Source organism: Ricinus communis, chromosome 3, assembly GCF_019578655.1.
Source record: "Ricinus communis isolate WT05 ecotype wild-type chromosome 3, ASM1957865v1, whole genome shotgun sequence".
In the NCBI taxonomy this organism is placed as follows: domain Eukaryota; kingdom Viridiplantae; phylum Streptophyta; class Magnoliopsida; order Malpighiales; family Euphorbiaceae; genus Ricinus; species Ricinus communis.
The window spans coordinates 23,797,259-23,822,729 of record NC_063258.1 but is presented as its reverse complement, the minus strand read 5'-3'; the positions used below and the strand labels follow the sequence as shown (position 1 = coordinate 23,822,729).

Here is a 25,471-nt window from a genome sequence, read left to right as displayed (position 1 = left end):
GTTGGTTGAGAACTGATGACCTTCAAATTGAAGTTTCTAGGAGAAACCACGATTTTGTGTTTTTTTTTTTTTTTACTATTTGGATTAACAGGATTTTTTCGTTGTACGTATTCTTCTTCTAGGGTTATGGTTGCTTGATTTTGTTATATTACCTAAAAATGTGGAGGAGAGAGTGTAAAAATGTTATATAGATTAATTAAGAAACTTGAGGGTCAGCTGGGCAGTGGATTTCTGTTAGGAGGTGAGAGTTGAAGCTGTAAAGAAGGGGTTGGCTTGCTATAATCTAATTGTTATCATGTCCTCATGTATAAAGAGAGAAGAAATACTAGATCATGTGCTCTACTCCTACGAATAGGTAAAGTAAATTCAGGACATGAGAATTCTCATTCTTGGAACAAAATAACAAGATTTTGAACTTGGTGGAAGTGAAAAAAAAAATGACGACATAGCATTGTCCAGTCCGATCAGGGGGAGGAGAAGAAGCAGAACATTGAAGTGCTTGTGAACAGACAAATAAGAGCAGAAATTATACCAGGTATGTTACCCACCTGAATATCCTTTTCCTAAAACTAGACATGAAACTTTGGAAACCTGCAATAGCAGTTGATAGCAGGGCACTTGTATTAGGAATTAGAACTCATAAAACAGCTTTTGGAATGATTGCATGTGATGTGCCTCTAGGCAAGTGGCCAATGCCCAACTACCATAATCACTTGGAGTTGGTAGTATGTATGCTTTTGCCTTCAAGTGGGTTTGCTGGTCTTGCATATATTGCTTTGCCTATCCACAAATTCAGCATCATATAAAGGTAGCTTCCACCTGACGGGTTGAGGTTTGGGCGCCGCCGGTAGTGAGCGCTTTGCATTATAGGCTTTAAGTCACCTAGTACTTCCTAGTAATCAATAGCTGATCTCAAATACTCGTTGTCTTTCTGCTTTATTGCCTTGTTAATGCTTTTCATTAACGGCTCTAGTAGGTCTGTAGATAAAGCAATTGCACTGGCAGGAATTCATTGTGTTACGAAAGTAGACAGGTGGAAGTGGAGGATGTGATCTGGATTTAACCTCAGAGGCGACGGATAACTTGGTTGCTTGTAGGATCTCATATCTAGTGTGCTTTGTGGTGCTGTCATTGTTGTTGATCTTAGTCTTCAAAGTTTTAAGGTGATTAGGTGTGATCTGAAGGAATTTAATAGAATCGACTTCAAAATCTGATTGATTTGGTCCTTGTCAGGCACCAAGTTCATCACCTAAACTATATTTACTTGGGCAACGGATGAAGCAGCGGATGGATTTAGAATAGATTTCAATGACTAGACATTAGACTTAGAAAAAGAAAGAAGGAAGAGTGGGGAAAATAGAATGGAAATAGAAGAAGAAGAAGAGGGAAATAGCAGTAGGAATTGTATTCATTTTCTGATTTCCCTGTAAAACAAATAACCTTTCTCCAATTATAAAAGGCTTCAATCATTATCTAGAATCATTCTAGATTGTTGGGGACCTCAAGGACAGCTAATACTTAATATCAGGGCTAGGAAACTGAAACTTATTTATCACTTATTATTTCTTATATTTTTTAAATCAGTTTTTTCTTTATTTTTAAGATGAAAGGTCTGAAAATACTCCAATCATATTTAGAATATTACTTATTTTTATTTTTAAATTAAATTTAAAATATAAGAATTACGTTATTATTGTGAAGATATTATTTAAAATTCAACTTAATCAATTTTTATTAATGTTATGTTTGATTGAAATTCATAAAAGAATTTATTTCACTTAAAAAAAATATGAGAAAAATAATAAAAAATACTTTAGTGTAGTCAATTGTTAAAATTTAATTTAACCATAATTATAAAAATTTAATTATATAGAATACTAAGTTAATTTTCACTTCATTTAAAGTATATAACTTTTAAATATATAAATGAATTTTATAAATTTTATGGATTACAATAAAATATTATGTAAATTTTTTAAATGAAATAGCTACGGGATTTATAAAATAGAAATTCTTTAATAAATAAATGAAAAAATATCTTTGCCTTTTTTTTTCTGATGGAAAAAGACTTTAACTTAATATTACAAAGATAATCACAATTCTCAATAATTTAAAATAAAAGATAAGGGAAAAGAATTTGTACAAAGTGCACAAAGGATAAGATTAGAAAAAGGAGAAAGAATAAGAAAAAGTTTTGTGAATGGGAAATTATTATTATTATTATTATTATTATGAATTAGCATTCTCTTCAAGTTTGTTTTTAATTATTATTTTTTTTATCAATTTTATAATATTTAATTTGATTTTTAAATTTATTATTAAATATTAAACTCGTCTAATATTAAAATTAAATTGAATATTAAATTTTTTATTAAATTTTAATGAATTATGAATTTTTCTTAAAATAATTTAATCCTAGTTTTTTAAAAATTAATATTTTCAGTTGATATAACCCGGCAATATTTTTTTTTAAATTACAAATTTTATCCTTATGGATAACATCTTTGAATATTTTTAATTTAGATAATATAAATTCTTATTCACTTCTTAATATTTTGATAGGAATTATAATTCTCTAATTTAATTTAATATAATATAACTTAAATTTATATATAATCTGATGATAATAATGAAGAATAAAAATGAAATATTTAATTATTTTAAAAAATCTTAAAGTTGCAAATTCTATATTAAATTTTATGCTCATTTTGGATAAACAATTCCAAAGGGCAAAATTGGCCTGGAAAAGATAAAAAAATGAAGGGAAAAGACAATTCTGTGATTCTTCCAGCCAACTACACTAATATTTGACTTCTAATGGCACAGCATTGCTGATGAACCGTCTGGCCTGTCGGTGGTTGCACCTATTTTGAGGTAATGGAACCAATATATGAAAAATGTTCAGTTATCTGAACTTTAAATAATATTTTCCAATGACCAAACATGAGAACAAACTTAGATGCGTAGCCCAGTCGGCCAATGAACACTCTTCATGGCGACTCAACCAACCCAGAAAAATTAAAGGTTTAACTGTAGCTGCTATTACTTGAAGATTCATCATAACTAACAGGACCCAAGAGCTCTGAATATGAAAAGTTAGTTAAGCGTTTAGGTTCCAGCATTACCCTTGAAATTATACAAGTACAACTTCAATCTTCCAGTTGACTACAACATCCTACTAATTGACTAGGAAAGTCTCTCTCCTATAATGAAAATTTTATGACCTTAAATGAATGGTTTTCTTACAAAATTTTTATTGTCCAATCATCTGCAATGTGAACCATTGGTTTCCGGATGGTTACAACCGCAGCTCCCCCGGCACTGCCATGAAGCCTAAGCGGCCCCGGTGCAATTTCAACCTTGTGATTTGCTGGTTCAATTAGTGCGTCTTTTGCCCCAGGAGAGTATCCTAGCAGTATAATTCTTTCAATGACACACTTTGAAGAAAACCGGGACTTAACGTTGCTAGAGGGAGCTAAGTTTATAGATGTAAGCTTTCCTTTTGAGAACACAAAGCGGCGGTGGATGAAGGCCCCTTGCAGAAATTCGAAACTTTCACCATCATCAACATAGAGTTCACCTTCAGCTGCTTGAGAACTGTTTAGAGCTATTACCTACAGAGACAGATAGAGGTGTGAATCAATGGCAGCTCAATTCAGCTAAGCCTTAATCCCAAGTTAATTGGTGTGGCACCAAGAACAAAAGAAGTAAAATAAATAGATATTTAAAGAGTCGGAAACGGTTAACCAAAGGATCTAAGTTTCTAATATTAGCAGCACTTGGGTTTAACAATTGTAGATAGGCAGCTAAGGCTATAACTATTAGACAAATCACGAGAAACGAAACAGGGATCACAAAATTAACTGTTGAAAACATGTTATGACCATGTTAAGTAATTGACATTATACCTCCAAGCCCAAGAGCTGAAATAATTACTAGGGTAAGATATTAACATTTATGAAAGCCTGACTCTAGGTTGTACGGCACTGAGATGAGCATTTCCTAAAGTTATCAGATGTCAATTACATACCAGAGTATAAGGATCATTGACCATCTGCGTGGAGCTTCTACGGTACCGGTCTTTCCGTGGTAAAATAGTTCCAGCCCTTTGGAAAGCAGGAACACTCTCTTCTGAAACCTCCAGCTTGTGAGTTTTACCTCCCTTAAATGCAGTTCCAGTTTTAAAATCATACCAAGATTCTTTCCCAGGCAAGTAGACAGTTGCATGCTTAGCTCGCTGGTAGAAATAAATTATGAATGTTAAAATTAAGAGGAAAAAAAGCAAAGAGAGAAGTGCTCAAAATTGATATAGAACAAATAAAAGCATATGGTTCTAGTAGCACCTCAGTGTAGATTCCTTGCACTAGAAGACTGCTTCCCACCATGAAAGCTTCATCATTGTTGAAAGTAGCTTCATCAGAAGGGAACTCCATCCACAAAGGACGCATAACAGGAATACCACTTGCATTTGCTTCTCTGAATAATGTGTAGAAATAAGGGAGCAACATGTAACGAACATGTATGGCCTCTCTGATAAGCTCTGTGTTTCGCTCCCTGCAAACATTTAAGAACATTTGATGCCAGGACTGATTATATATAGTCAAAACAGCAAAACTAGACGAGACTTTTGAAGCATAAGAGATTGTTACAAGTATAATTAAACTTCATTAGTAACTCATCAACACCATACAAATATTCAACATATCTCTAAGTTGCTCCTCTACCTAATGCGTGTATAGATATTAGTGCTTCTTTTTACAGAGTATCGCATTCCAAGGGCTCAAGACCTTAGAGAATATCAGATGGGCTCAACATTCCACCAAAAAAAAAAAAAGAAAACATAGTATTACGCTTAATAATTGGCAAAACCCATTTTTGAGCGCCTGAATTTTTTAAATTTTGGTTACTGAGCCCCTGAACTCTGGTTTGGTGACACAGAGCCCTAAACTTTTCTTTTCCTTTATAAAAGAAAAATAATTTTGTAACACAAATAGAACTGGCGTTAAAAGAGTCCTTAATGTATATAAATGAAGGTCTAAGGGATCAATAGACAATATATGAAAAGTATAGGGGCTTGAATGATTTAAAGGCGCAAAAGGGTGCTAGCGGAGGCTTAAATGCACATAAGAGAGGTTAGGCACAAAAGAAATGAAAATAAGATAACTAGTCTTATATGATAGAGCTACTCATGTTAATAACATAAAATATTTAGAATTTTATCACCAATGAGTAATAGTAATAACTCCATATTTGTCACAACTCTTTTACTAAACCAAGTGCAAAAAATGCAATCCTAAGAGACAACATGGCATAAGTAACAAATTAACTTGGCCTGATAATCATAGCAGTATCAGTAATTTAATATGGAAGATCCAACAATCAAATTTGAAAGAGATTCCAGTAAGCTCATTTGCACAGTTGGACCAGTATTGGAGATTTGCAGATGACATAAAACTTAAAAGTAAAAAAGGGAAAAGAAACAGCTACAGACTAGGTACACCCAGGCGCTTGCCTTGCTCTTTGAGAATAAGGCACCCACCTCATTAGGGATGCTGCCTCTAAGTCATTGAAGGGCGACCATGCCTGGCCTCACATGTAACGCAAATCACCATTTCAGATGTTAACCAATCACTTCTTTTACTTTGTCATATTCATTCACATAACAACTTCTATAGTGCAAAACAGCAAATTCTACTCCCTAATAGGTTTATATGTGAAATAAAGATTAATCAAAACCAACTGAATAAGAAGGCTACATATGCATTACATAAGGCAGTGAAACTCAGAAAGGAGATCTAGTGTGCGTGCACTCACAAGCATAAAGAACAATCTATAACTATGTAGTGATTACTTGAGAGATAGACAATATGTACCCAAACAGCCACGGTTCTCTTCTCTTAGTGTCTTGATGTGCATGAGCTCGAAAGAAAGGATAGTAAGCACCAAGTTGATACCAGCGAACTAGTAACTCAGGCTCTGGATTCCCAAAAAATCCACCAACATCCGCACCTAAAGAGGAAGAGTAAGGGAATAAAAATGGTCAGCTATGACCGTCTAAGAAAAGTGGTGCTGGAGATCAGTATCAAAACAAAGATATTATACTTACCAGAGAATGACATTCCAGAGATACCAAGTGTCAGAATCATTGGAACGGAGACCCTTAAGTGATCCCATTCAGCAGTGTTGTCTCCAGTCCAAACAGCTCCATACCTTTGACTTCCAGCAAAGAATGCTCTTGACAAAACAAAGGGCCTGTTCTTGCCATCTCCACGCTTTAGAAGCCCATCAGATGTTGCCATGTGGAAATAATACCCATAGGAATTATGCAACTCCCGGTGTTCAATGCCTCCATAATGCAAAGCATCTCGTGGCATTGTTACCTGATCAAAGTAGTTAGTTCAGTTCCTTTTGACCCTTTGTTTCCCCTTGTACAATTAGAAATTCTATAGTGAAAGTTAAGAATAAACAGAAAAGCAACCTTAAGGACAGACATATTTTGCAGTCAAGTCCTACCCGTTGCTTAACTTGCATCATGAAGTCCCCCAAAATTTAAAACCAATTACCTTCAATCCTTCCATTAGTCAAGAAATAACATATTTATGAGATAGATCTTTAGGCCCCCACCTTTATATGGACTACCTATAACTCGATGAAGCAAACATCAGACTCATTATTCTAAATGATAACTCGAATCACTTCGTATTGCATCAATTGCGCCACCAAAACAATATAGTTATAGCCACTACCAAGATTACATACAAAAATCATGTGCAACTATTGAGGTGAAGGGCCTATTAAGTGGTCAAACTTAGCTAACCAGGCATTAAGAGAATTAATCCTGCATATTTTAGCTCCAGAAGATACAATGAAAAGTGCTGCTGCTGGACTATTTAAACTCCAGATATTCTGATGCTTTTATATTCTGGCAAGCAAGCATAATGTCTCCCCAACAAGTTGAGCTTGTAGTAGCCAGCTAAGTCCATAGCAATACATATAATCTCGGAATGGGATCTTAGGAAGCATTTAGTTCAGCTATTCAAGTAGCTGCTAGTTGTTCAGCCCTCTAAACACTGTAATAACTTGTTTCTGTAAGCTATTATAAGTATATAGCTGGGGGTCCTAATAGTGATCCCAACATGGATTGAGATCCTCTTATATTACAGATAACATGACATACCATGTTGGTATAGTTTTAACTATTAAGTTCAAAATCAATGGTTAAGATAAATAACTACCTATTGCACGAATTTTAAATTCTATTTTTGATAAAATTTCAACCATTTGATTGAAATTTAAGAGTGGAGATTGTAAAACATGATAGGTCATGTTCAGTATCAACATGAGAGGATCTAAATCCTGCCTACATAATCAAACCTTGGTAAGCTATTAGGTGGTTGTCAAGGACTTGGTGTAAAGAATTAATCCTGGTGTAAATTTTATCTCTCGGCACTTGTTTCTTTATTTTCTATATATTCATACTTTTAATTCATTACCATTTTGATGTGCAATTATAACCTGCAACCCTAGTGATAACCACATCATGGAGATCTCTAAAACGATGCAACAGCTTCACATTGAAGGTATGTGATATTGTTTTAATAAAAATGACATGTTCGGCAATGAAAGCTCCTGGAAGATCAATGTTCTAAGAAGTCATTAAGCATTATCGTATTAAAAGAAGTGAAAGGGCGTTCCGATAGAAATTAAGAATTATTCACACAGAAGGCTACCGATGTTAAGCTAATAATCAAAGGAAAGACTACATGGATACTTGTAATCATATAATCATGAATTTCCCAAGTAAGCAAAAGGCATCTCTAAGAATTTTTTATCACAAACTATTCTAGAGAAGAAAGAAATAAAATTCATAATAATGATAATAATAACCAAGGAGCATACCTCTGGACCATTGAACACAGAAGGCTCATTCATATCATTCCAAATATACAACGAAGAGGTTGAACCCACATACTCGTTGTAGGAGAACTTGTCACCCCACCATGACCTTATCTCTGGATTCAACATATCTAAGTAGGAAGATGAACCAGGCCAGCACCACCCATCATAATCATTTCCATTTGCATCCTTCACATAGTATCCCTTCTCTGTAGCTTGCTTGTGCAAAAAGAAAGAATCATCCCGCTTAACATGAGGGTCGACAATAGTTACCATATGCCTCCCCTTAGCAGCCAACTTCCTTTGCATATCCTCCGGATGAGGAAACAATACTGAATCCCAAGTGAAGTACTTCTTACCATCAGTGTGCTCAATATCAAGCCACAAAACATCATAAGGAATATCATGCTCATCGAATTTGGAATCCACATTCTCAACATCCTCCTCATCCCTGTAATTCCATCTACACTGATGATAAGCAGTGGAGAAAAGCTGCGGCATCGAAGGCTTTCCAGTGACACTAGTGTATTGATTCACAACATCCTTAGGCCCACCAGGACCCACAAAGAAGAAGGCATCCACAATGCCAGCCTCACTCATCCAAAATGTATCAATTCTGCTCTGCTTAGAAGGCAGAGAAATCCCAGACTCAGCATCCCATCCATCTCCTAAGACATCAATCTGCATTTCGGCAGCATTCAACCAGAAGAATCCTGAGCTTCTTCCACTCTTACCATGTCCAATCATAAATGGAATTGACCCATACAGGCCGAAGGGAGACTCATGTAAGTACTCAAAAACATCCAAATTAAACAATCTGTAAGGCTCAGAGAATTCAACTCCAGGGCCTCTGGTAGGCTTCAAGGCGAGGCTTGTGGCATGCTCCGGTATCCCTGACACGAAATCAGCGCCGTAAAACGACACATCAAAGCTAATGGATTGTGGACCGTATGGTCTAGTATCTGTGTGACTCCTAAATCTCTCCTCCCAATCATCGCCTTCCTTTTTATCTCTCAATTGCTCAAAATCAAACAACTGATGAGAATTCAAAGAGACCACACGGGCATCTTTAGAGTTTTTCTCGCGAACAAATACCTCAAACGGATCATGAACAAGAACGACCTCATAGCCATCTGATAAGTATACCACTGAAGCATCACCACCGTGGAATGTTTCAGTTGAAACCCTCTGGAGCCAGAGCTTCTTTTCCTCAAATTCTGAGACGATCACGTCGGGAACTTGGAAGCGTCTTTTCTTCTGAGGGTCCGCCTCATCAATTTTGAGACGCATGATGCCATCTTGATAGATCGAGAGAGTGAGACTCAACGCCTTAATTTGATCATGATCTTGATCTTGATCTGATTGTTGTTTGGGGAGGAGTTTGGCAGTGACGTCACCATCGGAGATGGTGACATCATGGGCGATTAGGGAAGACTCCCCGGGTTTACGGGAGCGAGCTCGTTTGCAGAATGGGGTTTGGTTGCAGTTTCTGAACTCGTCTTTTTTCCAGGAAAAGACTGTTTGGAAGCAGAGAAAAATAAGGAAAACAACAAATAAATAAAGAAATCCCTTCATTTCGATGAAAACCAGATCATACTTTAACGGCAAACCCCTATAAATGGAGATTATTGATGCCTATTGCCACCACTGCTAATCAATCTCTATCAGCAAGACCGGAGAATTTCCATATCTCTCAAAACGAGAGGGTTTTATGTATTTAAATTAAATATAGACAAATATATTATTTCTTTTTATTTAAGGCGGACTGCGCCAAGCCGGGCCAGGCCTGAGTGGGGAGGTTTCTTAGGAGTAAGCCCGGTGGGCCTGTCCCGAACCCCGCCGGAGCCCAAGGAGAACCAGGCCTGCTGGCAGGGAAAAATTTATATAGAGATTCTGTTGGGTTTATTGAAATGGGCTCATTGCCTTTAAAACGTCTGGACATTTTCATTTCTTAGGCCCGAGGTTTCTATTTTATTTACAGACATTTAAAAGAAAGATATTATCATTCCTTTTTCTTTTTCTTTTTTTCTCCAGCTATGGCATTTCCCTTTTACCCCAAAGATATGTTTATTTTAGGGCTAACTATATTGGGTGTTATTTGTAGCATCTGAACTAATCTATCATCAAAATTTGAAGCATGCTAATTATGAACTATTTGATTAACTTGGGTATCTATGTTGCGCAGCCAAATGAACAGAATGAATTGGAAAAGAAAAAAAGGTTCTGCCGAGGAGAGTCAATTACATAAAGATTTGATAGGAGTAACCGTTAATAAAGCATGTAAAATTAATTCATTTTGCCATAGTTTCATATAGAAATACTCATTTTTTATAAGAAAATTTTTGTGCAGACTTGGTGCATGTTTCTACCTATACACTAAATTAACACATATTCAGTAGTCTTAAATGATGAAATATTTGTTAATTATCCAATATTAAAGTATAAAACATTTATACATACATGTCATTCTCTTATTAGATGTGATGAATCATATTCCTACCTCTTAATTTAATATTATATGATAGATAACATAAATGTCATGCGACTTTTATTTATTTTTATAGACCATTTATATATATCTTGAATTATAGTGTTAAGTTCTTGAAGACATAATTACTTTCGTTATTAACGTTATTAATTAATAGCACTAATATTGGATTTATTATGGATCATATATATGATTGGCATAGTTAATTATCCATTACAAAGGCCATAAAATTGTTCACAAATTTCAATATTATTAACAATGATAAACTGACGGGAAAAACCAACTTTACCATAAAGCTCAGCATGTTAATACAATTAATATATATATATATATATATATACTATATATATATATATACACCTTTGGTTTTTAGCTTAGTGGTATTGAGGATTGTGAGACTTGAAGTTATATTTCAATCAGTCTCATTAATTAAAAAATTACTTAAGCTTGCTTTGAAACTAACTTTGGAGCTGCCTAAGGGAAAGTTTTGAATTTTGGATCTATCTTCCAAAGGGTTGGGTTCATCAATTGTTATTTTGTTCTTGGCTCCTTATATTCTCATCAATTGTGCTAGCTAGGCATGCATTTGCAAGTGAATCAGAAGGATCAGAAACAAGACTATTAACACCAAAAGCAAATGACATTGTGGTCTTCACCACCCATGACAAGGTTATATAAATAAAATATGCCAACAGCGACCAAGACATAAGCTGAAAAAATAAACTAGAAACAAAACAAAACAAAACAAAAACAACATGGCTTCCAAGGAGCAATAAGGCCATGAAAAGGAAAAAGATAAAAGAAGATAGCTTAGCTAGCTAGGGCTGTTCCCTGGTATCAGAAATCATAAAACAGCTTTTGAAAGGAGTGCATGTGATCTGTCTCCAGGCATATGGACAATGCCCAGTTCCTATCATCACCTGGAGTTGGTATGACGTATCCCTTGCCTTCAAGTGGGTTCGCAGGCCTTACATATATTGGTTTTCCCATCCCAAAATCAGCCTCATAAAAGGGCAGCCACATCCAGCTAATAATATGCAGGTTGGGGCACCTACAGGCGTCAGGCCCTCTCATAACTGGTGTCAAGTCGTCTAGTACTTGCAAGTAATCAACAGCCGACCTTAAATACTCATCGTCCATCCTTCTTATTGCCTTTCTGATCCTTTCTGCGGTAGCCATTAGTGGCTCTGACAATAGGTCACCACATAATGCGATTGATGTAGTAGGGAACGTTACATTGCCAAAGTAGCTATGCGGAAGTTGAGGCTGTAATCTTGACCTACCATCGACTGATATGTATAACTTTGTTGCTTGATCATCAGCTAAGTTACGAGCTCTGCATGTGCAGCGCCATATATGTGCAGTCAGGATTTCATAGCTGCTGTACTTGGTCCTGCCATCTTTGCTGTTGCTGTTCACTTTAGTCTTTAAGGTGTTAAGTTGATCAGGCGTGAACTTAAGGATTTCAATAGAATTTGTTTGGTTTTTGGTGGAATTGGTATTAAGAGTAAGTGGTTTACCAAATTCCAGATGTTGGAATTTAGGGTTCGGTGGGTCTTGGCTACGAAGAATGGTTCGATCAATCATTGGTGAAACGTTAATGGAGAGCCCTCGAGCTACGTCACACCATGTGTTGATGAAATAGAGGGCAGCCGAACCATCTGCTAGTACGTGATGAAATCGAATTCCTAGGGACACTCCACCACATGTAAATGTGGTTGCCTGCAAGAATTAACGGAGCTGTTTTTTACAATGACATTATTACAGTAATTAGGTGAATTTTAAAGTCTACTAGTTACGATTACCTTTTAATATTTATATTTATTTAAAAATATTTTTTCAAAAAAAAAAAAGCATTTTATGTAAATTAATATAATATTTTATAATTCTTATTCAATAAATACATAAAAATATTAAAAAGTCATTGTAACCAATCTAAAATTAACCTAGGCATAATGTTATAAAAATCAAGACATGTCCATTCAATCAGTTAAATTGAAATTTAGTAGCCAATCTAGTCTAATAGATTTTAAGGATTTAAACTAATTTGACCAAATTTACTAATTGAATTAATCGGACTATCGGTCTAACTGATTCGACCTGCTGAATCAGTTAATGAATTTTTAACGATTCGATTATTAATTTGCTTTTCAAAATAATGAATGTAATATACTATTTTTATTTTCAAATTGTCTTAACTTTAACATTTTAGAAAGACGAAAAGAACTTATCGAATAGGTATTGGTATGAGATTTTTTTGAAAGTATTAATTCATTAGAATAAATGTAAAATACTATATAAATAATGAGAAATTTTAAATAGACAATCTACCACGTCATTCGCAGACTGAAATAATTGCATAATAATATGTGACATTATTTATTAATTATTGTATTTTATTTATTAAATTTAATCAGAATTTGTTAATGGAAATAAATAATTCAACTAATAGAAATGCAATAATTAATAAATAAAATCATATGTTATTATCCAATTGATTCATATTGTCGCTCTATAAATAATATGCTTGTACCTGCACAACAAAAAGTGGGAAAGAAGAGATGCCATTTGAAAAATCAAGGGTTGGAATGAGCTGTGGAATCTTCAAATTAACCATTACATCACCAAGATCATCCATGGAAGAGTCAGTTTCAGCCTCTATAAACAACACTCCTTCATTGTTACAGTTTATTTGGAGTCTTCCATTGTCATCCTTTCCCAATCTCCCTGCCACAGGGTAAAACTCTACAAGAACTTTCCTCATTGCCACCTTGAGCACATTGGCATCAAAAGAATTGCAAGAATCATTCGACCTGTAGAGGTACACAGTAGGCACATTGTTCCTTTCGTGCAATAGGTCTAAGTTAGAAAGCCATAGGCATTGGCTTGGCAAATCTTCAGCTGGGCGTATCACAGTAGACTCCTTTACGATGATCTTCATCCTGCCAATATTCCTGTCTAGAAATTCATGCACAAAAAATATAATAAAATCTTATTTAAATTACTCGGAACCCTTTATTAGTATAGAATTATTATGGTCGTTAGTGAAATAACAAAACATGTTTATCAAAATAAAATTTGACAAAAAAAAAAAAAAAAAGAAGAAGTCATTAGTAGGTACCTAACGAACTGGGGAGATCAGAAATGGATGGCTACTAAAATTGATAAGATTCAGAATGGAAGTCTCTGGGTATTTCCCTTTTTTGCAAATATGTACGATTGAATGTTGAGGAGCTGTTTGGATATTTATAAAGCTAGGAAAGTTTAAAAAGATAAAATAGATAAGAAAATATTTATTGACATGGGGACAAAAATACTTATGATAAAAGGGGACAGTTCTTTTATATTTATTTATTGAACTGGGACAGTTTGAAGGTGGTAGCTTATTATTATTTATTTATTTTGACAATTTTTATTAATTATTATATTTTGTTAGATTTATGTAATTTAATTTCTGAGAAATATACAAAAAGGAAAATCACCATTATAATTAGAAAATAAAGGGGAATTTATAATATAATCTCAAAAATTAATTAATTTATAATATGTATTACAATATAGGAAAAAAAAATTAACTAATTACATCACCAACTATATTATTTAATAATGATTATTGTTTGAGAGTTGGTGGTGCATATGGTGGTGATGCAGTCTACGTGGCTGCTTTTTGGAAGATCAAAATTCCATTGGTCAATAATAATTGACATACAACAGTGTGCGTATACTATATTTGACAACATGGATTTTGGTTCTCATGTTTTCTTTTTTTTCTTAAAGGAAAATGAAATGTAGGACAAATGAAAGGAAAGCCTGTGGTCCTAAATCATGGCTTGAAGGATGCTGCGTAAATGCTGAATCAAAGGCACAGCCATCCACCAAAATATTCATATTAATTATAAGGAATTAGTGAGAGCAACCTGCCCCGACTTAGATTCGGTCTCGGTTCGGGTGGAATAATATTTAAAAGTGCTTAAACATTACGAAAGATGCATGTGATTAGAGTACAATTTTTATTTTTAATTTAATTTAATTTTAATATTTAATAAAAATTACAAATTTTAATTATTTATTTTATTTAAAAAAATTAAAGTTAAACTACATAGTAATTTAATAATATTAAATAAAAAATAAGTGTTTTAATTTATTTTTAAAAAATTAAATTATGCTAAAAAATGATATAAAATAAATAAAAGAATATTAAATTTATTATTTTAGTTAGACACTAAAATTAATTTATGCTAAAGAAAATATTTATTCTAATTTGATAATAAAATTAATTTTGGACAAGTTTGATACTTGATGATAAATTTAAGGATCAAATTATAAAGTTAAATTATCAGTTTAGTCATTCAACTAATACGGAAGTGGTAGTTATTTATTTTATTAAAACTCAATGAAGTTTTAATATAATAAAATATAGGTACTAAGTTAATATATTAGACCAAACTTTACTATTTAACCCTAATGTTATATTATCATTTAAAAATATTTTATTTTTACCCTTAAATTAGAAAGTTATCAGTAAATTAGACAATAATTTTTAGATTAGAAAAGCATTTCTTAATCTAGTTAAGTAATTCTCAGTTTTAGTTTACAGAATGTTCAAAGCTTTCAAGTGTTTTTCAGCATTCAATTACATTCTGCAAATCAATTACTTTATATAATTAAATTTCTGAAAGTTTTCGGTTACTATTTTAATATTTATCTATAGCAATTAAGTTCCTTAGCTTACATATCACATCATCGATTTTAGCTTACGGTAATTTATCTCTTAGCTTTATTCTTTAAATTTCATTTTATATTTCCAACTCATTAATTACATATTTACAGCTCATATTTGCATGTCCACAGGTCAATTTTACATTCTTAGCTCATTAGTAAGCTCTGGATGTTCGATTTGGTAAAACTGCATCAACTTAAAGAAGAATCCAAGATAATTTAGATCCATTTATTACCGGCACAATCATCTAAATTAAAAATCAAATGGTCGTACATTTTATATTTATTGTACTTATTTGGGTCATCAGCTTTTGGCATGCTTAATAATCCCTCAGACATGAAAGGATTAAATACTAACCAAATACTAAGAGTAAATAAATTCTTTCTTTATTTAATTATAATGGATTCGAAAAAGACTGAAATTATGTTTTTATGAGAACCAATTCAGTTTGTGATTCAATTGAATGTATATATTAATTTGTAATACATGTAGACTTTTAGATTTGTGTGTCTATATTTTGATATAAATTTTTATTTTGACAAGTATTTTTATTTTAACATATAAAATTCAAATTTATGTCTCTGGTTATTTTCTATTAATTTATTAAATATTAAATTATATTTTTAATTAAATAATAATTCTAATCATAAAAAATAATATATTAATTATATTTTAATATTATATTAACTAATAAATTAATTTTCTAATTAGATAATGATTCTAATTCTAATAATTTTATATTTTTAATTATATTTTAATATTATATTCAATAATAAATTAATTTTTTAATTATATAATAATTTATAATTTCAAAAAATAGTAATATTAAATTATATTTATAATTTTAATTTATATAGCGCTATGAATAAGTATAAATATTGAAAATTTTATTATATTTTATTTGTAAATTTAATTTTATAATTAAATTTATGTACAATGCAATGATAAATAATTAAAATTTTATTATTTTACTGTATAGTAATAATATTTTAACTTAAAAATTATTATTAGAGTGATTTTATAAAAAGAAACTTAAATTTAAATATAATTTCACAAATTTTAAAAATTTAGGTAAGAACATTAAAAGTCTATTCGGAGTGTTCTAGATTATTAGGTCTCTTTCGTATCTATTGGGAAAATCTAGAGTACAGATTCTTGCTTGTATACAGTCAGCAGCATCGTAGGAAGAAAGAGAAATATAGCTGTCCAATCAACAATTGAGCAAATCTCTCCCTCTGGTCCTCAACATCTTGAAGGATGTAAATTAGGTATTGCAATTCGGCGGATTTAGAGCGGGTTTGGCCTTCCGCTCCATCAAAGATTTGGGTAGGTATGGAAAAAATAATAATTTAAAGCGGAGTCGGGTTATGTTCGGAGTAATAGCTGTTATATTTATTTTATATATTTTTATATTAAAAAAGTATTTTTATTAATTTATTAAATATATTTATTTAATATTTTAATAAAATCTAGATTTAAATAATATTTTATTATATTTAAAAAAATTATATTTTTTAAATAAAATATATAAATAAATATAAATATTTTGACTATAGTTCGAGACGAATCATGTGGGGCAGAGACAGATACAGTGACTTAAATCTATTTCTGTCCCATCACTAGTAGCGCGGTGAATATCCCTTGCCCCGTTTAGGTCGAGTTACAAGTTAATAATTTACTGTATAGTTTTTTTCAATAAAAATATATACATACTTAAAAATTATGATAAAAATATATATTTCATTATTGAAAAGTATAGTTATAAGAATTTAGCCACTTTCATTTTAATCGGTCATTATTATTTTATTTTTTATATTTAATAATATAAATTTAGACCTTAATAATTTAAAATTTTATTATTTAACCGTTTAATCGATTTTATCGGATCAATAACTTGATAATGATAGCTGATCGAAGTAAATTTAATTAAATTCTTATAAATCAAAACTTTTAATAGAAAATATTTTTTTTATCACGATTTTATTTATTTTTACTTGTCCCAATAATATATAATGCAACAACGATTCCATTATATCCTACTCATATAGGGCCAAAATGTATAAAGAAAAGGAGAGTATTGATAAAAATAAGTAGAAATGCCTTGTAGCACAATCTCAGTTCAAGATGCTGCCAAAAAATAGAAAAGACTAATAGAAATTATCAGAATTCATAAAAATTATCAGAATTCATAAAACAACTTTTTGAAGGCTGGCATTTGATGGGTTCCTAAGCATATTGCCAATACTAAATTTTCATCACCACTTGGACATGAAATTATGTGTCCTTTCCCTTCCGAAGGGTTTGCAGCTCTCATGGATATTGGCTTCCCCCACCCAAAATCATGAGCTTCAAGAAATGGCATCCGCGCCCAACTTACAATCTTGAGATTTGGGCACTTGCCGCCGGTCTTCATAACTCTTTCTGACACTCTCGTAGGGTCACCAATTTCTTCCAAGTAATCAATAGCCGATCTTAAATACTCATCATCCATCCTCTTTATCGTCTTGTTAACTCTTCCCGCAGTGTCTACTAATGGCTCTGACGCCACTTCTCCGCATAAAGCAATTGGCGTTGCATGGAAAACTACATTGCCAAAGAACCCGGATGGTAGTGGAGGACTGAATCTGGTCCGACCATCAACTGATATATATAATTTGGTTTCTTGATCATCTGACAAACCTCGAGCTTTGCAAGCACATCGCCATATGTGTGCGGTCAGGATCTCATAGGTGCTATATTTAGTTTTGTCGTCCTTGCTTTTAACTTTAGCTTTGAGGGTCTCGAGTTGATCGGCTGTGATCTTAAGAGTTTCCAAATAATTACTAGAGCCCAGTTGGTTTTCTTTCTGATCTTGCGGAGAAATGTATAAAGCAGGCGGCTCATCGTATTCAATGTGGGGGAATACAGGGGCTGGTGGGTCACGGCAGCGGAGAACAGTCCGGTCATGGAACGGTGGGATACTGATGGGGAGGCCTCGGGCAATGCTGGACCATGACATTGTGAAATGGAGGGCAGAGTAACCATCTGCTAGGGTATGATGCCACCCAACTCCAAGAGAAACTCCACCACAAGTGAATGTTGTCACCTGAGGCAATTAAAAAAAAGTTTAGGAGTAATAATGGGTCAAATGTCCAATTTTTGAGTGACAGAAGTAAAAATAATTCCGGCCGTATTTTTGTGAGAAAAAGGACCTAATAATACTTAATGACAATAAAGTTAAGAGTAATAAATAAACAGTTGTACCTGTAAAACAAGTAGCGGGTAAGAATCTATGGCATTAGAATAATCAACTTTTGGAACAAGAAAACGAAGAACATCATCACGCAAGAAGTCTCCAAGCTCATCCATGGCTGAATCTGCTTCAGCTTCTGTAAAAAGAACTCCTTTGTCACTACTGCAGTGTATTTCAAGCCTACCCTTTTCATCTTTCCCCAGCCTTCCAGCAACAGGGTAGAATGGAACAAGAACTTTGCTTAATGCTTCTTTAAGCACTTTAGTTTCAAAGAAACCTGAAGAACCATTTGGCTTGTAAAGGTATGCTGAAGGAAGGTGGCTTCTTGATTGCAGAAGGTCTAAATTTGAGAGCCATATATGCTCACTTGGAGTATCTTCCATTGGGTACACCATAGTTGATTCCTTCGTCTTAATCTTCATCTTCCTGCTTTATTATCACCTATATATATACATGTGTTCAAGACAATCAAAATTCTTGTAAGAATGATGAACAGCTAGATGCACTACATGATAATGAACTTGTTATTTTTGTATGCACATATGTAAATGTTGATGAAAGGCCATTTTAACTTACATATATACGAAATGATGCAAATGGAGATGATCTAAACTAGTGTAATATGATATAAAACAAAAGTGTAATTTGTATGGTAGAATTCAAGATGCCAAAAAGGAAAAAGGGAAATCTGAGACAGACCCTTTGGGAGCACCAAGACAGATGAACTAGGAAATGTTTGTGGGAAAAATAGTTACTTGAAAGCTGGGCGAGAAGGTGAAAACGATACTGACAGAAAAAATTGGAGGTGCAATTTGATTTCTTGTCTTATATATATTAATTATTTTTAAATAATTATATAAATATTTTTATTTATTTATTTATTAAAATATAAAATATTTATATATTTAAATTATTTTTCATATTTATTGCATCATATATAGCCTGTATAGATAAGAACTATTAAATTTATAGATAAGGAAAGTATATGCAATCTGTATCGAATTAAATGAGTGAAAGTTGTGCACCAGCCTGTCAAATTCTACCACTGCGTCATATTTGAAAAAAATAAATAAAATAACATCTCATTTTATTTTTTGTTGTCAGTCTAACATTTTTTATTTGTAAATTTAATAATAAATATATATCTCAAACTATATAAAGTTAAAAAATATATTTATCATTAGACTATGACTGAGAATATTCATAAATTCACAATTACAAAAATTATTAGAAAAGTCAATTATGATTAGTAAAAACTAATAAAATAAATTTGCAATTAAAATTATTATTAGAAAACTTTTTATAAATAAGATAAACTTTCTAAAAACATAAAGAGAAATCTGGAAAAAGTATTCCGCCTTCCCTCCATTTTCATTTTTATAAATTACTTTTCTTGTAAGTGATTTGTCTTTTTCTTCTTCTTCTTTATTTTTTTCTTTTTTTTTTTTCCCTATAATTTTCTTCAGCATCTTAATTCAATAACTGATCTAATAGCTAAAATCAAATTAAATCACGGGTCATATTTTCAAAAGTGAGATTTTCTTTTTGAGATTCTATAGAGAAAAACATTAGAAAAGAAATGTTGTAAAATTTAATATTAACTAGTTGTATATCCGTGCGTTGCAGGACAATTATAATTAGTTTGATTATAAAATAAACTTTATAAATAAAATTTAAAAAATTTAATACTTAATACTGATTTATAATATTTTAGAAAATAATCGCAAATTAACTACTTTTAAATGTCATTAATTTTTAATTAAATTTAAAATTTTATTAGTGCAACAATATAAAATTATATTAAAAATATTTATTAATTAATTTTAGTATTATATAAAATAATACTATCAATAATAATTAATATTACGATTTTTTAAGATTAATAATTTATTATATAGTTAAAGAATTAATTTATTATTGAATAAAATATTAAAATATAATTTAAAATATTATTTTTTAAATTAAAATAATTATTTAATTAAAAATTAATTTATTAGTTAATATAATATTAAAATATAATTAATATATTATTTCTTAGCATAGAACTAGATTATTATCTGATTAAGAGATTATTTATTAATTAATATAATATTAAATATAATTAATATGTTATTTTTTAAAATTAAAGTCAGTGTTTAATTAGAAATATAATTTATTAGTTAATAAATTAATAGATAAAATTATAAAATTACACATAAGCTCAAATTCTATATGTCTAAGATAATTACACATATAAAAATAAAAATTTAATATATTAAAAAAATCTTAGTTCAAAAACTAATATATATGTATAGATATATGCAAAATTAATCATCTCATCAAGAATCTACTATGGATTCAACTAAGAACCATAATCACACAAAAGACATTATAATCAACTAACCAAAAAGAATAATGTTTAGAAAACAATATTTAGTACTAATTATTTTTATAAAAGTATGTCTTTATCTCAAAAAGTATTGTAATAGATTAAAATATATTTTACTTTTTGTATTAATATATTTACATCCATATATTTATCTTGTATTTACTGAATTTTTATTTATATGAATATAATCGTATAATTACAACTATTTTGATTTGTCACAATTAAATTTATTAAAAGGTTATAAAAATAAATTTAATTACTTGTATATTGAAGAAAATTAAAAATTTTAATTTAGTACATTAATAAAATCATATTAATTTAATATAAGTTTAATATATAAGAAAGTCTAAATTTTCATGTACCCCAATCATACACGTAAATTTTATTGCTAGTTTAATATAATGAAATATTTTGTGGATAAATTTATCTTTTATACTATTACTATTTATTTATATAAATTAACATATTGTTATTACTATTTTGCTCCTCTATTTATTCTGCATCTACTATTTTTTCTAGTTTTCGTTTTTCTTTGTTTTACCTTAATTTGTATGGTTTACATTAAACATTTTCTTTATTTATTTATCTAATAATTATTTTAATCATTATATAAAAATATAATTATTTAATCAAATATTATTATTTTTTTTCATTCATTTGTTTTTTACGGTTGTCCCATAATACAAAGTATAAAATGCAGTTCATCCATGAATTTGTAAATACTACATTTATAAGAGATATTATATCAAATTAAAAATATTTTTCAATTTCAGACCAAAATGAAAAAAATAATAAAATTAAAGATTGAGAAGATATTAAATGTTACTATTGATGTAGCCCCTACTACATCTTTTTCTTTAACTAAGAGTTCAATATCTTTAATATAAATGTTTTATAATCTTTTAGTGTTATATTTCTATATAATTTTGTTATTATATACTTTTATTTATTATATTTCTTATTAAAATTATATTAAATTAATAAAAAATTAAATTAATCAATTTTAATAACATTAATTACAAGATTCTTTCAGTAAATTTATCTATCACCCCCTTTATACGGTTGATGCTATGTATAATAATTTGATTGTATATTTGAGTTTGACTTGTGTGGCTATCGTGGAATTTATGCATGTATTATCCTATGTGTTTTCTTTTTAATAATAAAATATGTAATTAACTATTTAAATCTCAATAATATATTAAGGAAAAAAATAATAAGTTAAAAAATAACGTTCGATTTAGCTCATAAACTCATCCTTTAAGTTGAGTCTTACCCTTTTTAACTTAGCTTGCATGAATTATACACAACATATTTAATTTTTTATATTCGATAAAATAATTGAACCGATTTAATTATTTTAATCATAAATACATTTCTCTCTTTTTACTATTTAAATACATTCTTAGCTAAATTAAAAACAAAATATATATATATTCCAAATTGAAAAGAAATAAAAACACTATTGAATCTATCTTCTCATTTGTTTATTTCGGCTCGATTATATATTTGATTTTTTCAGGTAATCGGATTCGGTTGGATTAATATTTAAAAAGATTCTAGAGATTCTGATTACTAATAAAATTCAATTTAGTTCAGGTAGGTTAACCAAATTCATACTCTTGTCTTCCACTGCCGCTGCAGCAGTGGTGCTGTTGATGGTACTGGTGTTGTATTTATAGCATTTAATGTTTTAGACATTTCTTTATTTATTAATTTATTTATCATAAAGTTAATTATTCATTCAATAAATTTAATATAAAATAATTTTTATTTTATAGTTTAATTTACACACTTTCTAACAATTGAATTATATCATACGAGATATTGTCCGTTTTGGCCTCCACCGGCCTCACAATTTTATCTCTTTGGTGGATTCAAGAACTTTTCAGGAGGTCTCCCATCCTAAAATTTTTCTAAACTATACACGTTTAACTCTGGAGTTCCTACAACTCTACAGCCAAAACAACCAAAAAGCGTTTTATATTATTAGTTCAAACTCTTTACATATATGTTATCAACCATTCTCATTTCATTTCGATGTGTAATTCGATTCATTCATGTACTATCGTCCATTTTTCGGCCTTGTCGGACCGCTTCTCCAAACCAGATTGTCACACACTTATCTTACGAAATGCAACTCATCCTTCTCTTCTTAATAAATACTGGTTAAATTGATCTAAAAATACTAAATTTTGAGGTAAAAAGGGTTGAGTATGGATAAAAGAAAATGCAGAATCAAAGTTTGAGAAATGAGTTTAAGGGCCGAGTTAAATCTTATTTCTATACACATAATGGTTTTAGCATTTCAAAGCTAACTTGACCCACATTATTGAAAGTGGTTGAATCACATAACAATATGGCAGAAGGATTCAGCAATCGTAAATACTATATACATATATTACATAAAGTTTATAATTTTATAGATTATAATTATATAATATTAAATAAATTTATATAAATAATAATAAAATATTTTTATAATATTAATATTTATGTATTCATATCAAGCATAGAGGAAAAAGGTGCCCTAGACATTATTTCTTTGTCCTTTTATCAACCAACTTGAATGTATTTTCTTTCTTTTCATTTTTGTAGTTAACTTGGTTTTGATTGTGATTGAAATAATCTCTTATTATTATTATTATTATTATTATTATTATTATTATAAGATTATAGATGAATTTGCATACGTTAGATGAAAAGAAGAATTTTTCTCTTCTAAAAATAATTAAAAAAAATATTGAATTATCTTTTATTATTCTTCAAAACGAAATAAACAAAAAAAAAACTTTTCAAACGAGTAAAAAAATTCAATTAAAAGAATTGAACGAAGAGTCGTATAAATAAAACTCCCAAATTTAATAATTTGACTTGAAGCTTAGTCATGTCTAAATTTAATATTTAGCACATGAAACCCCAATCTTGCACTGTATTTAATTTGGAGAAGAAGAAAAACATAAAAAAGAAAAAAGAAAGAAAATAAATAAATCTTAAGGGTGGTAATTTATTTTTGAAATTTATAATTTTTAGATGGAATTTAAAATCTAAATCTTCATAGACTGTCATATTATTTTAAAGATATTAATTAAATGTAAATTAAAATGGTATATATTTCCGAATAAAAGATTCAGTCCGAAGCTAAATTTTTAAATGTATTGTATTTATTTTTTATTTTAAATTTTACTTTTTTTATTACAAATATAGGAAGGAAAAATCGGACTTAAAAATTAAAATATGCACTTATCGCTAGGCATATGGGTGCATTAAAATTTAAATTTTTAGTTTCTTTGAAAAGAAAGAATTCACTAGAATTTTTATTTTATAATTTATTCTCTAATTTTTAAAAGTAAAATTATATTTTAATTATCTAATGCATATTTGGATACCTAAATTTTAGTCGGTCGATTAACATTTTAATTTTAGTTATAACTTAACAAATATTTTACCTCTTTTTTAATGATATTTGTATACTTTTTAAATATTATAAAAAGAATAAAATCTAGAAGTAAACGGGTATATTTTCGTACATAATTATATCACTATAAAAATAATATGAAATATAAAAATATAAAATATTTTTATAAAAAAATTCTTATGAGTCCGCATGCTTTTTTTAAATAAATTTAATGTAATAATATGAAATTAAAGTATTGAATTGATAATTATATGAAAAAATCATAAAATAGAACTTTACTAGAGAAAAAGTGATGTTACTAAAATTATAGATAATAATAATAATAATGATAAAATTAAAATAATTTACTAAATTTGAATATTAATAATAATAAAAAATTAAAATCTATAGTAATAATAATATTTAATTAAAAATAATTAAATTGATACTAATTCAATAAATAGATAAATAAGAATTTATATAGTTATACGAGTTTGGATACCCATATAAATTTAGATACCCACACTTTCCATGTTCAACCCACATCTATCCATATTGATTCCTTCTAATAAGATAATCTACTTTTAATTTATATTTAGATTAAGATATAAATTTTTTAATTAATATTATTGATTATTATTATTGTTTCTTTAAAATATTTTAACAAAATTTGTATAAAAATTATAAGTTTAAAGCCATAAAATATAAAATTAATTATATTTAGTAATATCTACAATAATTAACATAAATTAATTTCATAATTATTTATTAGATTAATAATAAATAAAATGAATTATAAAATTAAAACAGGATAAAGAAAAGAATTATTTTTTGTGAACCGAGAGATTATTAAAAATGAGACGGACCGCCAATTTAATGTGCATGTCTTGTAGCCCATTATGTATACATGATGGACCATCAAACACGACAGGCAGCACAGACCACGACTTAACACCAGGAACAGCTGGCTTGCTTCTACGGCTACAGCTGTCTTAGATTGATATTTCAGTGGATTAAAATTATTTGGTGTTTCTGACATGATAGGTTTCACTATTTATAATTTAACTAAGGATATATATAGAAATATAAAAAAAATATAGTTATAAATTATTAATAAAAAATATTTTATTATTAAAAATTTTAATTTATAAAAATTTAACTATTTTTATTTTTATTAATTATTATTATTATGTTATCTATGTTTGATAATATGAATTTGGAGCTTAATAAATTTTAATTTCATTATTTGATGATTAAACATGCTATAAAAAATTACTGATGTGATGAGACTAATTATACGGTCAAATAATAGTATTTTAAATTATTAAATTCTAAATTTATGTTATTAAATATAAAAAATATAATAACAA

At 29.7% G+C, this 25,471-nt stretch overlaps 3 protein-coding genes across 6 annotated transcripts; all 3 read right to left on the bottom strand.

The window, feature by feature from the left end:
• Window positions 1–3,018: 3,018 nt before the first annotated feature.
• LOC8264848 (probable glucan 1,3-alpha-glucosidase) lies at window positions 3,019–9,750 on the bottom strand. Of its 2 annotated transcripts, XM_048371751.1 has the most exons (7): window positions 7,900–9,750; window positions 6,107–6,380; window positions 5,852–6,009; window positions 5,540–5,583; window positions 4,344–4,554; window positions 4,031–4,237; window positions 3,019–3,614 (listed from the first exon to the last, which is right to left on the bottom strand). In XM_048371751.1, exons 1-7 carry the CDS (start codon window positions 9,469–9,471, stop codon window positions 3,243–3,245), a joined length of 2,838 nt encoding a protein of 945 aa, XP_048227708.1. In that variant the 5' UTR covers window positions 9,472–9,750; the 3' UTR covers window positions 3,019–3,242. The 2 variants fall into 2 exon arrangements, with proteins under 2 accessions (XP_048227708.1, XP_002529411.1); XM_002529365.3 differs by lacking the exon at window positions 5,540–5,583 and having other exon boundaries at window positions 5,874–6,009; window positions 7,900–9,747.
• A 1,255-nt stretch (window positions 9,751–11,005) lies between these two features.
• LOC8264849 (shikimate O-hydroxycinnamoyltransferase) lies at window positions 11,006–13,634 on the bottom strand. 2 transcript variants are annotated; one of them, XM_048372446.1, is made up of 3 exons: window positions 13,506–13,634; window positions 12,918–13,342; window positions 11,006–12,106 (listed from the first exon to the last, which is right to left on the bottom strand). In XM_048372446.1, exons 2-3 carry the CDS (start codon window positions 13,323–13,325, stop codon window positions 11,222–11,224), a joined length of 1,293 nt encoding a protein of 430 aa, XP_048228403.1. In that variant the 5' UTR covers window positions 13,326–13,342; window positions 13,506–13,634; the 3' UTR covers window positions 11,006–11,221. The 2 variants fall into 2 exon arrangements, with proteins under 2 accessions (XP_048228403.1, XP_025014918.2); XM_025159150.2 differs by having other exon boundaries at window positions 12,918–13,338; window positions 13,506–13,609.
• Window positions 13,635–17,162: 3,528 nt separating this feature from the next.
• Window positions 17,163–19,163, bottom strand: LOC8264850 (shikimate O-hydroxycinnamoyltransferase). Of its 2 annotated transcripts, none has more exons than XM_048372395.1 (3): window positions 19,036–19,163; window positions 18,348–18,777; window positions 17,163–18,189 (listed from the first exon to the last, which is right to left on the bottom strand). In XM_048372395.1, exons 2-3 carry the CDS (start codon window positions 18,756–18,758, stop codon window positions 17,284–17,286), a joined length of 1,317 nt encoding a protein of 438 aa, XP_048228352.1. In that variant the 5' UTR covers window positions 18,759–18,777; window positions 19,036–19,163; the 3' UTR covers window positions 17,163–17,283. The 2 variants fall into 2 exon arrangements, with proteins under 2 accessions (XP_048228352.1, XP_048228351.1); XM_048372394.1 differs by having other exon boundaries at window positions 18,913–19,038.
• Between the last annotated feature and the right edge of the window lie 6,308 nt (window positions 19,164–25,471).

Excerpts from the sequence above, each read along its gene's own strand:
- LOC8264850 (XM_048372395.1), bottom strand. The coding sequence starts at position 18,758 with ATGAAGATTAAGACGAAGGAATCAACTATGGTGTACCCAATGGAAGAT. Across the intron at positions 18,190-18,347 it reads ACCCGCTACTTGTTTTACAG|GTGACAACATTCACTTGTGG; the intron begins GTACAACTGTTT and ends TAATTGCCTCAG.
- LOC8264849 (XM_048372446.1), bottom strand. The coding sequence starts at position 13,325 with ATGAAGATCATCGTAAAGGAGTCTACTGTGATACGCCCAGCTGAAGAT. Across the intron at positions 12,107-12,917 it reads TCCCACTTTTTGTTGTGCAG|GCAACCACATTTACATGTGG; the intron begins GTACAAGCATAT and ends TAATTCTTGCAG.
- LOC8264848 (XM_048371751.1), bottom strand. The coding sequence starts at position 9,471 with ATGAAGGGATTTCTTTATTTATTTGTTGTTTTCCTTATTTTTCTCTGC. Across the intron at positions 6,010-6,106 it reads CTCTGGAATGTCATTCTCTG|GTGCGGATGTTGGTGGATTT; the intron begins GTAAGTATAATA and ends CTTCCTCTTTAG. Across the intron at positions 5,584-5,851 it reads ACATATTGTCTATCTCTCAA|GCATGGTCGCCCTTCAATGA; the intron begins GTAATCACTACA and ends ATGTGAGGCCAG.